Source organism: Pyrus communis, chromosome 2 (genome assembly GCF_963583255.1).
Source record: "Pyrus communis chromosome 2, drPyrComm1.1, whole genome shotgun sequence".
Taxonomy (NCBI): domain Eukaryota; kingdom Viridiplantae; phylum Streptophyta; class Magnoliopsida; order Rosales; family Rosaceae; genus Pyrus; species Pyrus communis.
The window spans coordinates 1,881,670-1,894,356 of NC_084804.1; the positions used below are offsets into that span (position 1 = coordinate 1,881,670).

The 12,687-nt window shown below is 35.7% G+C and overlaps 3 protein-coding genes across 3 annotated transcripts; 1 reads left to right on the plus strand and 2 right to left on the minus strand.

Moving 5' to 3' along the window:
• Window positions 1-1,189: 1,189 nt before the first annotated feature.
• LOC137721395 (transcription factor DYT1-like) lies at window positions 1,190-2,087 on the plus strand. The gene is made up of 4 exons (XM_068460492.1): window positions 1,190-1,384; window positions 1,480-1,659; window positions 1,761-1,937; window positions 2,016-2,087. The coding sequence occupies exons 1-4, from the start codon at window positions 1,190-1,192 to the stop codon at window positions 2,085-2,087; spliced, it is 624 nt and encodes a 207-aa protein (XP_068316593.1).
• Window positions 2,088-2,450: 363 nt separating this feature from the next.
• LOC137725452 (uncharacterized) lies at window positions 2,451-3,478 on the minus strand. Its single transcript, XM_068464140.1, has 2 exons — window positions 3,042-3,478; window positions 2,451-2,701 (listed from the first exon to the last, which is right to left on the minus strand). The coding sequence occupies exons 1-2, from the start codon at window positions 3,469-3,471 to the stop codon at window positions 2,646-2,648; spliced, it is 486 nt and encodes a 161-aa protein (XP_068320241.1). The 5' UTR covers window positions 3,472-3,478; the 3' UTR covers window positions 2,451-2,645.
• Window positions 3,479-4,889: 1,411 nt separating this feature from the next.
• Window positions 4,890-6,438, minus strand: LOC137725451 (uncharacterized). Its single transcript, XM_068464139.1, has 2 exons — window positions 6,325-6,438; window positions 4,890-6,100 (listed from the first exon to the last, which is right to left on the minus strand). Exon 2 carries the CDS (start codon window positions 5,992-5,994, stop codon window positions 5,053-5,055), a length of 942 nt encoding a protein of 313 aa, XP_068320240.1. The 5' UTR covers window positions 5,995-6,100; window positions 6,325-6,438; the 3' UTR covers window positions 4,890-5,052.
• Window positions 6,439-12,687: the final 6,249 nt, after the last annotated feature.

Consider the following 12,687-nt stretch of genomic DNA (forward strand, 5'->3'; position numbering starts at 1 on the left):
AAGGTCAACGAACGCAAAGAGAAGCCCAGTCTTTAGCCATAGAAGTTTTGGGGAAAAAGATGAACTACGAAAAAATTAGGGCTCACTTGGAATTGTTTTTGATATGGCTAAAAGCGTTTTTTGGTAAAAGAAATTTTGAAACTAATATTTAGTAAAAAGTCTGTTAATCCTAGAAAATCACTTGAAATACTTTTTATACTTTCTATAAAAAACACATAACTAGTGTTTCTTGCATGAAATACTTTAAGTGCTTTTGAAACCTATAAACATTTTCTCTAAAAACTTTTTCAGTTATTTTAAAAACAGTTCCAAACTAGCCTTTATTTGAAGATATGTACAATTTGGTTTGAATCCCGCTCCCTCTCAGTGGGCGATTTATAAAAATAAAAAAATAGACTACCACCCTCTACAAGTCTTCAGAGCATTGCAGATTAACTTGTTTGGTTTTTACCTTTCCTCTGTTGGTAAAAGTAATGTGACATGAACAAGTACACGGAGCACAGCTGAGTTGCTAGACAATATTTAGAAAGAACGGCCTTACAAAGTAAGTGTACTCTACACTCTACAAGAAAGGAATATTGTCTGCCCTAACAAACCTTCAAACGTTTATGTACTTTTTCCGGTCAACAAGACCAGCAGGCATGACATGAATATATTCAAAAACAAAAACAATCGTTCGATTTTTGCACTCTATTTCTCGTTATCCACTTTTACTCGTTTGTTTAAACTTTTGGATACGATCAATTAAGGGAGAAATAAGTGTTAGAAAACAAGATAGAAGCGCATAAAGAGAAAACGAGTGTGAAAATTTTCTTTTAAAAGCAAACCTCATACACATGTGAATGCTAGATTTTGAAATCAAGTTACTTCTTGTTCCTCTCTTTAAACTCATCCAACGGATTAAATTGAGCGATCAAGATTACTACAGTAAAAATATATTATAAGTGTACATATTAAAACAACCCCTAACCAATTGGACGTACTAAACTGAATGTCTAGGACATTTCTCTCTCCTTCTCTCTCTCTCTAGTTAGTTAGACTCTAAAAAATTCCTCTCCCTCACACACAATGGAATGATACCCTTGTGAGGACCATCTATATGATTTCGTAACAGAAACTACTCTCTCTCTCTCTCTCTCTCTCTCTCTCACTTGTTAAAACTAACTTTGATCAAAACATAGCCAGAAATATGAACTCTGTGAGTTGTGTCTTGGATGAATCATGCTTAGCAGAAGAAGAAGGCAGCGGAGGGGGAAGGATGAGCTTCAAATCCAAAACTGACGGCGAATTCAAATCCAAAAATCTGTTCGCCGAGAGGAGGAGAAGGGAGAAGCTAAGTGGAAGACTCCTTGCACTACGCGCATTGGTTCCGAATATCACAAATGCAAGTACTCAAAGCCCTTGATTGCCTGCATTAAATTTTACCAGTTTCCGTTATTAACATGAGTATCTCATCTATGGTTTTTCGCCGTGTTTCAGATGAACAAAGCAACCATTGTTGAGGATGCCATCACTTACATCCAGGAGCTGCAGCAGAAAGTAAACCTCCTCAAGGACCAGATTTTTGAGATGGAAGCATCATCAGAAGAAACACTGGAGCCGAACACAGAAGAAACTCATCCTGATGCAGCAGAAGAGATGAAGAAATTCGGGATTCAGGTTTCAACAACCAGCTAACAACTAAGCATATTCAATCTCTTAGGACAATATAGGAGTTTTTTTCTGCTCATATATTTTCAATGTTGTTGCTGGTTTGGCAGACAGAGGTGAATGTGACCAAGATTGATGGAAACAAACTTTGGGTGAAGGCAGTCCTCGAGAAGAAACGAGGAGGGTTCACAAAACTGATGGGAGCCATGACCGCCTTTGGCTTCGAACTCACTGACACCAGCATCACTACCTCCAGCGGAGCAATGATGGTTTCATCCTGTGTAACGGTAAGTCACAGCAAAAACAAAGAAAGCTGTGAAATTTTATCTGCACCAGAAGTTAATATAAATTCTAATGATTTTCAGGGATTCTCCTGCGAAACGCTCGAAGTTGAGCAAACCCGGGAATTGATGCTGGAGATCATCAATGACATGTAGAGCAAAATGGAAGGATCAGATCATACAATCACTTTCAATTACAACACAACTTGAAAAACAACTAACATTGTTTTCTGTTTTGATTACTTGTTAATTTCACTTGGCATATGGCAATCCAGAAGGTTCTGGAACATCATGTTTTGATCCGAGCGATATTCTAATTTAATCTAAATGAAGGTATTAATTAAAGAAATGGAAAATTGTTTGGCTATAGCTTGACAACATAAAAGAACATAAGGGACTGCACCATCCCACGAAAGTGTCAACAAAAACAAACACAAGCAAATACCACAAGACAGCTAACCAATATTGCAGGCTTGGGGACCAAGCAACTACTGAGACAAAAATATAAAAACCCCAAAATTTCCAATTGAGCAAAATTCCAAAATTGCGCCATTTGATTCCAAATCTTAGCCTCACTTTTCCATTCCTTTTGTTTACAATCCCAACAAGCTTCTATGAACATGCAATCTTTTTTGCGCAAAATTAAAAGAGAAAAATACCCACAAAACAAAAAGAGGAGAAAGATTAACTGTCAAGTGACAAAAGATCAAATCTTCATCTCTGGGCCTGAAATCCAATCTTCCTTCCTCCTTCACTCTTCAGTGAAATGCCTGCATTGCATGGTTCTAATGTCAATTTTACCAACCTTAATGCTAAAAATTGCAATAATGCATAGGAAATGATTTCCATATACTCATTTTCTCGTTCAACGCACCCTCCTAAGATTTATTCAATTAAAACGCCACATAAAAATCGGGATGTACTTAGGAGAAAAGGGTGTGCGGAAATTACTTCCCTTCACTAATTCATTGGATCAAAATATCAAATAGACAATTGGAATTCAATTGTGGGGAATAAGAATTCCCAAAGTCACATTTCATTTCAAAGATCTGTACAATTTACTGAATTTGTAGAGAGAGGAGAGAGAAAAAAGATGAGATTTTTTTGTACCTTGAGATTGAGGCTTGCAGACAGGGGGGTCTTCAAAGAGAGAGAGAGAAAGCTGCTTATGGGCAACACCAATGTCAAACAAAATCAGCCCAGAAGACGGATCGCTCACTGAGATTCCCTTCACCGGCAGCCAAAGAAAAAGCTCCTCCTGAGTCAAACCCTCCAAGCCTCTGAGCACGCCATAGCTGAGATTAGCTCTGACTATGCTTTCAAAGTAGACTCTGGTCTCAAACTTGGTCATGCACGAGCGGTCCAGATGCACCTCCAGGCGGCCCGTCTGGTCGAGATTGTATGACTTCACATTGTCCGGGAAAAGCCCGGCGGGGAGGCCTTGGCTTTGGAGGAGGTTGTGGAGGGTTGAGGTGGCGGTGGGAGGAAGAAGGAAGAGAAGGAGACAGAGAGTGAGCAAAGATATTGGTGTCAGAGACATTGTGCGAAGGAAGGACAGACAAAAGCTGAATGTCTGAGGTTTCAAAGAAGGTTTTTATACGGGGAATTTTATCGAAAAATTTTCGGTTCATTTTAATGGAAAATTATATTTTTTACACTAAAAAGTCAATCTTGAAACTATTTATTTTACTTTTTATTTTATCCTTATCATTAAAACTCAAAGTTTTCAAATTTTTTTCAACATTTTTCCTTTTTATTTAAGGTTTCATTTTGGGGAAAGCTACCATGAGAAGATATTAATGCACAAACTGAAAAAAAGGTACAATTTATTTACTAGTTTCTTCAATAAGATTTATTTACTAGTTTTTTCATTTCTTTATTTATAAGTAATATTTTACAGTAATTTATTACACAAAGTAGATGGACGGACATACCAAAAATGTGATGTGGTAAGAGTAATATTTTTTATATATTAATATTTTATTATATACTTTTCGAATCATGTGATTGTCCAACCACACATACAAAATATCCTTATTCTCTCCGTATTTTGGTCACACTCAACTCTCTTAGTTAGGAGAATTTTTTCAGTGTGTTAGGAACATAGCCCGGTATCAAGTGTCATAATACAAGTGCTTGGAAATTATTTGATCAAGTATCCAACCATTTATATTATGACACTTGTTGTACAGGAACGTATTCCCAACACACTAAAAAATCCATCCCTTGCTAGTTGCGCGCCCTTGTGTCTAGTGTCGTATACTTCCGTCAAAGACAATTAGACAAGAATCTCTCATGTTTAAGAGAGTAAAATGTGATAGTTCTAGGAGGTGCACACTAGTTAATGATTTAGTGATACTTCTTTTCCTAATTAGACAAGAATCTGTCATGTTTAAGAAAATTGGTGTATGTAATCATATTTCCGTACATAAACTTCATTATTCTTGTCAAATTTTTAAGGAAGATCATTTTGTTGATGCATCAAGCAGCATGATCGTTTATAAACCATCAAATCCGACGTATGCTTTCTTGATGAACCTTTTATCATTATGTCTTCATAAGGCACACATGCTTCCATTCGATGATTTTGATCCATGCATGCTAATGGTCCTTTCCCTCCTAAGTTTGCCTGCTGATGCCTTAACTGCTGTTATTAATGTCGCCTTAACAGAGAATGTAATTAGTAACAATAATTTACTCCAAGAATTGATTAAGAACAAACACAGATTTGGAGAGTGTTTTGGAGTGCTTTTACTCCTTCGAAACGTTTTTGATATTGTTCGAAAGAAAAACTTAAAAGTATTTTCGGATTGTTAAAGTCATTTATCGTGCTTTTTGGATGGCACCTACCAAATGCTTTTTCATGAAACACTATTTTTTAGTGAAAATTTCTTTGTGCTAGCTTCTAACAGAAACGCTTTCAGTAAAAACACTTCCAAAAACAATAGTGCGTACCACTTTACAAATAAGCACTTCCAAAGAAGCTTTTATTAAGAATGCTTTGTCCAACATCATTATTCATTCTTACAAACAAAGATTCTAACTTGAAAAAGTTGTGGGTAACAAGAAGACAGAGTTCTTACAATCTCCAAATTAATATCTTCAGTTTATCCAATCCTGCCTATTGTAAATAGTTGCTTCCTTCATCCCTTATTTGTCCATACGGATTTGAGCTTCCGAAAAGATAATCTGCAGTTCCTTTCCATGGATTCCCATATCTTCCTTGACCACTACCAAATTCATAGCAAGAATCAGCATTTCCATTGCCTCTCTTAAAATCACGAGCCAGGCAAGGCCAATACCCAAACAAACTCTCACAAATATCCATGGCCTCCAGTCCATATCCACTAGGAACTTGATTATACACTTGCTGCTCATGTTCATAACTACCCTGCACAACTTCTTCACTTTCCTCAACTTTATTTGGCTGATCTTCTATCCTCTCTTGGTGCTGCTTCTCTTCTTCAACCGCCTGCATCGGTTGGCTTCCGTTGATGGGTTTTGGTGGTTGCTCAGAGGGTTCTTGCTTACCACTCCACGGCACGATAGAGCCATCAGTGACACCTTCTAAAGAGGTGGGACTTAGGGCAGCAGGCCCAGAAGAACGAGGATAACAAGTTTCAAGTGAAGGCGAAAGGGGCTTTCCGTAAGTTTGAGCAATATCAAATCCCCCACCATAAGGCGTAGGATCATACTCTTCAAATTCAAGCTCATTAGACTTGGATGAAACGGAATAAGATATCATAAACTGAGTCGCTTCAGCATCATAACTCGGGTTATAAACATTTGGGTAGTAATTGATGGATAGAGGTTTTGTGTAAGAATTTTGACAAGCATAATAATATTGAGATGGAGTTGGATCATACTGAAACAAGTTTTGGGTGGGGGGCTCATGGCTAGAATAATAATACGAGTTTTGGGTGGGGGGCTCATGGCTGGAATAATAATAAGATGTTGGTCCTTGATCTAGAGAAGCATGATGATCATGAATATCAGCATAAGGGGTTAAACTATACTCACCAAGATCACCAGCCTCATAGTAGTTGGAGCTGTAGAATGCCATTTATGAATCAATCGACACGATCCGCAGACGATTTTCTCTCCCTTGATGGATTCCAGATGTTCTAGGATTCGTGTTTTCCGCAACTTCAGAGGAATTACACTGAATTCTACAACATCAAAGTGAACCCTAATATTACAATTGCTTGTGATTCCTATCTATCTTCTAACTGAATTCCCATACACACAAATCTTATCCAGTTGTGAAGAAAATGTGCGCCTCACCGACTCGTGTGCAAGAAAAAGGAAAGGTGGGTTCACTTATGAGAGAGATCAACATGTGAAGAGGACGAAGGATTAAGGATTTCATAAACATATGATTAGAGAGGATTACCTTTGCCAGAAAGTGGATTGAGATGTGACTGAAAAGGAATCCTGAGAAATTTCGCTTGAAAGACGATGAGATTCAACAAATTTTCTGCCCTTTTTATATTTTTTATATTTGTTCGGTTGCATAATTTCCTTTGCTTAGGAAGGTGGCAAGTGTATAAAGTCATGGCAGCATGTGCCGATTGCACTCTTGTCTAGAGCTGTTGGCTTGTCAATGTCATATTGGTCCCAACTAGAAGAATTGCGCACATTAGACGCTACTTGTGCTTGACGTTTGACACCGAAACCCTTGGATTGGATAATGGCATGGTTGCCACTTGCCAGAGTAGTGCAAGTGCAAGTGCAATTAATTAGGGAACGCTTTTACTAGGAGAAATTTTATTTGAACCGTATATTTTATCTTTACACCCAACTTAAAAATTTATTTAATAAAATTTCAAATGTGCCCTGAAATAAATAGAAAGAATTTCAAAACATTAGAACTTGTATATGCTCCAGCCAACCTCATCGGGAAAACACAAAGGGAGGCTTTCACGCTCCCCGACAAGCCACGACACCCCTTTTTTTCCGGCAAACACAATTGAAGCTCCAACAATCCAATTAATGCTCTCCTTTTATTTTTTTTATTTTTTTGTTTCTCTCTGCGAACTTGGGTCCAATCAATCGGGAAAGAAAGACGGGTGTGAATTAGTGTTGATGGAGAAGTGAGGAGTCATGGTCGATGCCCACCGATGGCACCAAAAGGAAATGATGGTTCATATTCTTATCACGGTTATGATACGAGGGAGGAGGAGAAAAAGAAGGAAAAGAATGGAAGGAGTTGATAGTTGTTGATGACTTGGGGATAAATTTTGGCGGAAGTTTGATTTGGATTCTCCGAAAATAATGGTGAGGTGTGGTGGGTTTAGGGTTATTGGGTGAAGACATAAAAACACCCATTTTTATTATTTATTAAGGGCAAATTTGAGAGTTTGTTGGACATAATTGTTAAGTTGGGTGTATAGATAAAACAAATGGGTTCAAATAAAAAAAAAAAATTTACTAGTTTTGATTTACTTTTCAGTGCATATTTCAAATAGATAATGATTTTGTTTTCAACATAATGTATCGAATAGCTGACTATTGATTTAGGGATGTTCTTTTCTCAGTTGTGATTTTGAATCTCACACAATCAGCAACTATAAGAAAGAAAAAGCATCGGTCGAACATTAGAGAGAGGGAGGTCGTGGAAGATGTCGTTTGAACTATCACCCACATGTCATTTGGCTAACTGTGTTGAGTTTTTTGAATTAACTAATTAAGGCTCATTGTGTTCTTTTTTTATTTATCGAAAAACTAATAACATGTTTACCAACTTAGAACGAGAAATGTATTGGATTAAAAAATAGATGTAAAATTGCATGCTTTCTCATTCCTTATATCAGGAAAATTTCCAAGTAAACGTGTCATATCAAATAATTTTTGCTGAATATAATCTCTAGTCTTTGATTTGTTATGGTTATGGGGAGAGTTAAGATATTGTGCAATTTTTGGCGAGATCGACAGGACAATGGGCCAACAGAAAAACCAGCAACCCATATATAATATAAACTGGGTCAGAAAGAGGAAAATGCAACTCAACCCAACTTCTTTTGGGTTGAACCAAATCAGGTTCCAAATTGTGGCCTAAACCCTAGGGGGAGCCCAAGGCATTGAATTCAACCATGCAAGGTCTGACCTTGGTTGCTTGACTTCTTCTTCACAATTGACTTAATATAATAGGTTCCAAATCTGAGAGGATCTTTTTGAAGGAAACAAGTATGAATTATCAACTATTGCAACTGCCTTTACGTATTTGGTACATGATTTTCTGAGTACTTACAAGATTAGGTGCATATTACATCACTAATGTTGTCGAATACAGTTGAAGAAAAAGCCCAACCGAATACGTCAATGACAATTTTATCTCCTAGACTTACGAGTCTAAGGGATGTATTTTGTGATATTTAAAATTAAAACAAATGGCCTCTAATTTTATTGATTATTATTTTTCCAAATCTTATAAGTAATAGTAGTTCAACAAAACTTGTTTATTTTAATGCAAGGACAAGAACATAGGAAGGTACGTAAAACAGATAAACCTTTGTTTATAAGATTGGGTTGTTTTTCTAGTTTATGTATACATTTAAGTAAAGAAATTGGTTAATTTTGAACCTTTATGGAGATGTTGATTCGGATTTATGACCTAATTTAAAAGTGAAAAGAGAAGTCCCACGAAACTAATATCACTTTTGTGTTGAGAATCTCACGTTTGATCAAAATTGACAAAACAAATTTCAATATATTATACAAGTCTATTCCTAAATACATCGAGGTTTATTAGGATAAAATCTCACTCTTGATGGGCTAACGGGTGATTAAGTGTTGAATCATACATATGGTATGAAATTTGGCAATTCGTCTATAAAAAAAATATTGATCCGTCTAGGACAAGGGGTATATCACATATTTTGATTTCCTTAATAAAACTAGCATAAATGACAATGTTGTCTCGTCTTATTCCCCATGCATAATTGTCTCTTAGGTGTTGTATATATGTGTAACCCTCTTTGATATTTAGTACTTTTATATCATGATATGTATAGGGCAATTGACTTAACCATCCAACTTCTTCTGTTCTCCACCAGCTACGTACAGAAGCGGCAACTTTTGCCATAATTATATGTGAATCTTCTGTACTGTTAGTTTTAGAGCAACCTAATCTTGAGATCAATTGTCAGCTCTCTCACAGTCATGCTTGTGATGTGGGTTACAAATTTTATACATAAAACTTAGATTTGAGAAACCATGCATGACCTCAGATAAGGGACAAGAAAGAGAAAATCAAGAAGAAATGTATATATTTTTGTTGCTTTTGAAGAAAGAAAAGAGAGTGAGAAAATGTTCATTCGTTGTGCCAAAATATTTCTTTAACAATTATGACATTAGAGAAAGAAACAGAAAGAGCAGGTCCAACCCATCTCTCAACTCCAATTTAATTACCACCATGAAAGCAACAAAAACTACTTCCTCATGTAACTTTTAAGTCAATTGAGATATATTCCAAGTCCTTTGATAAATTACAAGAAAGTTGACTTGCTTAAGAATTTTATGTATCATGCACAATCACAATCACAATGTACATGTATGATATCATATGTACGAGACGGTTATCTATCGACCCACATCTTGTAATCAGCCCTATAAATTTAGAATCATGTATTATTTGGGCACATATACCTTATTCAGAGATTACTTCTACTCATAAGTACTTTTGCTAGAATTTTTATTAAAAATACGTTGAAAGTTTACTGAAATTCCAATTACTAGTAATCTAAGACACACTACTTGAAAGTGCTTCTTGAAGAAAAGCAATCAAAATTGAGAAAGATCTAAAGGCTAGTAAAAGGAACTATATAGGATACATTTTGTCATTTGAGAAACCTAGGATACATTATTACAAACATGAATGATGAGCTCTACTCTACATCTACATGAAATGGACTCTACATGCTTTTAATCAGTTTAAGACGTAAAAAAGAGCATAATGAGCTGGGGATATTGAAAGATTTGCTTGAAGAGCATGGGACAGGGCATGACACATATTTCAATCAATGTCCCAGTTAATTAAACCAAGCGAGGATCCTCACCAGATCCTCTTTGTGAGGATCCCGAGAATTCTCCAATCACATTCGTTTATTGTATATCGTGCAGCCAATTTTTGTCAGGTATTGTTTATATTCAATTTTAAATAAAAAAATTTACAATAATTTCTGACCGTGCAATATACGATAAACGGATATGATTGAAGGATCTAATAAGAATCCTCCTGGAATTAAACCTACATATTAGATTAGACTTAAGAATTTTTCTTAATTAAAGGGTTTAGTAGATGTGGGACCTAATGATCGATGACTAAAGGAATGTTTTTATCTAACATATCCATGTCAACCTCATTACACCACACGAAGGAGGGCCAAAGGGGGAGGACTAACTTGGTAACGTTTCATATATTGGAGGTCAACAAAGCTAATGATTAATGACTTGTCATTCTTTGGAGTATAGGAGCCTCCTCTTTGGTGGAAAATGTAGTAGAAATTAGTTGAATTAGACTCGTGGAAGTCAATCTTGAGAGAGATGGCTATTGAGAGGGAACAAAACCTTATTTAGAATATAATTGCTTTTTGGGTAATTAGAGAGAGAGAGAGAGAGTAGGTGAAGACAAAAAAGATTAGAACAAGTAGACACAACAGCTGTCCGATTAATCAAAATGATAAATTAAAGAAGTAGTAGGACTGCACGAAAAAGCAAATTTTAGAGCTTTAATTTTGCACTTTAATCATTTTTCAGTTGAACATGCCTTATCCCCATAGATGAATACAAATTAATATGCTTCGTTGCTCACTAAGATAAACATAATGTATTATTGCCTGTCTATAAATACCATTAGCTCATCCAATTCCCATTAAACTACCATAACCACTGCTATTGCCTTGCTTTTTCATATCATATTTAATCGAATTTCTTGTTAGTAATAACGGCAATCAAAACCAGATTAACTGACAGAATACGATACAAAAACACTGTTATATGTGGACAAATTTATCTGCTCTCGGGCCGTCACTCTATTGCGTCTGGCCCGTCCTTTAGGCACCACAGCCTTCAACCACTCATCGCAAGGGCAAGAGAGGCAAAGGTACTAGGGTTCATGCTCGAAACAAAGTTTAAATCCCTCACTTTCATTATATCGATGTGGACTACCTCGCGAAATAGGAATAGAGCTTTTCTATAGACATTTGAAACAAGAAAATAAAATAAATGCAAACAAGAAAAAAGAAAGAATGGACGGCTCTCACTATGGTGCGTGTTTAACTTAGTTTGGGGTTGACTATAAGGATACTTAGCTAGACAAACACGTTTGATTTACAACACAAATGGTCCACTACCTTAGATTGGACATAAAAATCACATGGTCAACTGGTGGCTACTCGAACTCGTATTGTTTTTTTTAATTATAAAAACAAAACAAAAAAACCATCACTGATCAATTTCTCATTTTTTCATCTTGTTCTCATTTTTCTTGTTAATATCATTTTTATTAGGCATGCCACTTAATGGCGACTATTCCAAGGACCGTGCAATTTGGGTTGTTTAAGAGAGAGAGAGATATTTGGACATTGGAGAAAGAGATTGTGTGTAAGATGGGTCAGTGGAATGGATTAATAAGAATTGCATGATTTAGATTGAACAGTTTGGATTATTCGGTTCATGAACTCCGGAGTGTGAGTTCTTGAGAGGATCTCAATCTGCTATTCTTACTACATGTGAATTCATTTTGTGCACACCTCAAGACTTGCTCAGCATGACATCATTAATTTCGTTATACAATTGCATAGTCGATACCAATATGAAATAGTAAATTATCACCAGTGCTAGCTAAGGTTAAATAATCACTTAATTTCATATTATTGCATGTATGAGAGAATGTTGAAGATCATACACGCATTATGATTATAATAAACTTAGGAACATATCGAAATAATTACGGTCTTCTTTTTATGTTTGAGATAACCCAATTAGTGCACGCGCCTATAATAATAGATGCAACTTAGTGTAATGATCGCAATTAATTGCATAACATATATAATTAATTAATATTAAGCAATTAGTTATAAGAACAAAGATGAACAAAACCATTCGGCGGTGTGGTAGGGAGTCACAAGGCGTGACATGAGCATGAGGGTCCAACCAAAGTGGTCAGTTTTTGGGAGGAACATTTCTGAATGCATAAAAATACAAGAAGAAGATCCAAAAGTTGGATGGCTGTGACCTAATTTCCTTTTCTTTATCAAGACAAAAAAGAAAGCGAGTATATCGTGTCTTTCTCTCAAGTGCAGAGGCGACTCTTCTCTTATCCCATGCCATTAATTAGGGTAATGACTTTTAAGTTATAAGAGAAAGTATTTTTAATGCAACATCTTGTGCCAAAAAACATGTAAGAAAGTAAACATTTTGTAATTAGTACTCGGTAAAAATTTGACATAACTATCGAGACTAGTGGTTGATACTATTTGACATAATTAACTTCTAATAGTAGCAAAAAATTTTAGACTCGTTTGAAAGTTATTTTAAAAACACCAAAAATTGATTCTAAAAATTTTTTTAACAAAATTTTTTTTAATCATTTTAAAAGCTTCCAAACAAGCCCTTATAATTTAACTATAGAATATTTATCTTTATACTCGTAATACTGTGTTCAAATCTTCTCTCCCTAGATCGCTTAATCTGGCCTCCTAATTAATTCACATTTCTAATTGTCCTGCTGGATTACCATGGTTTTTCTTCTATT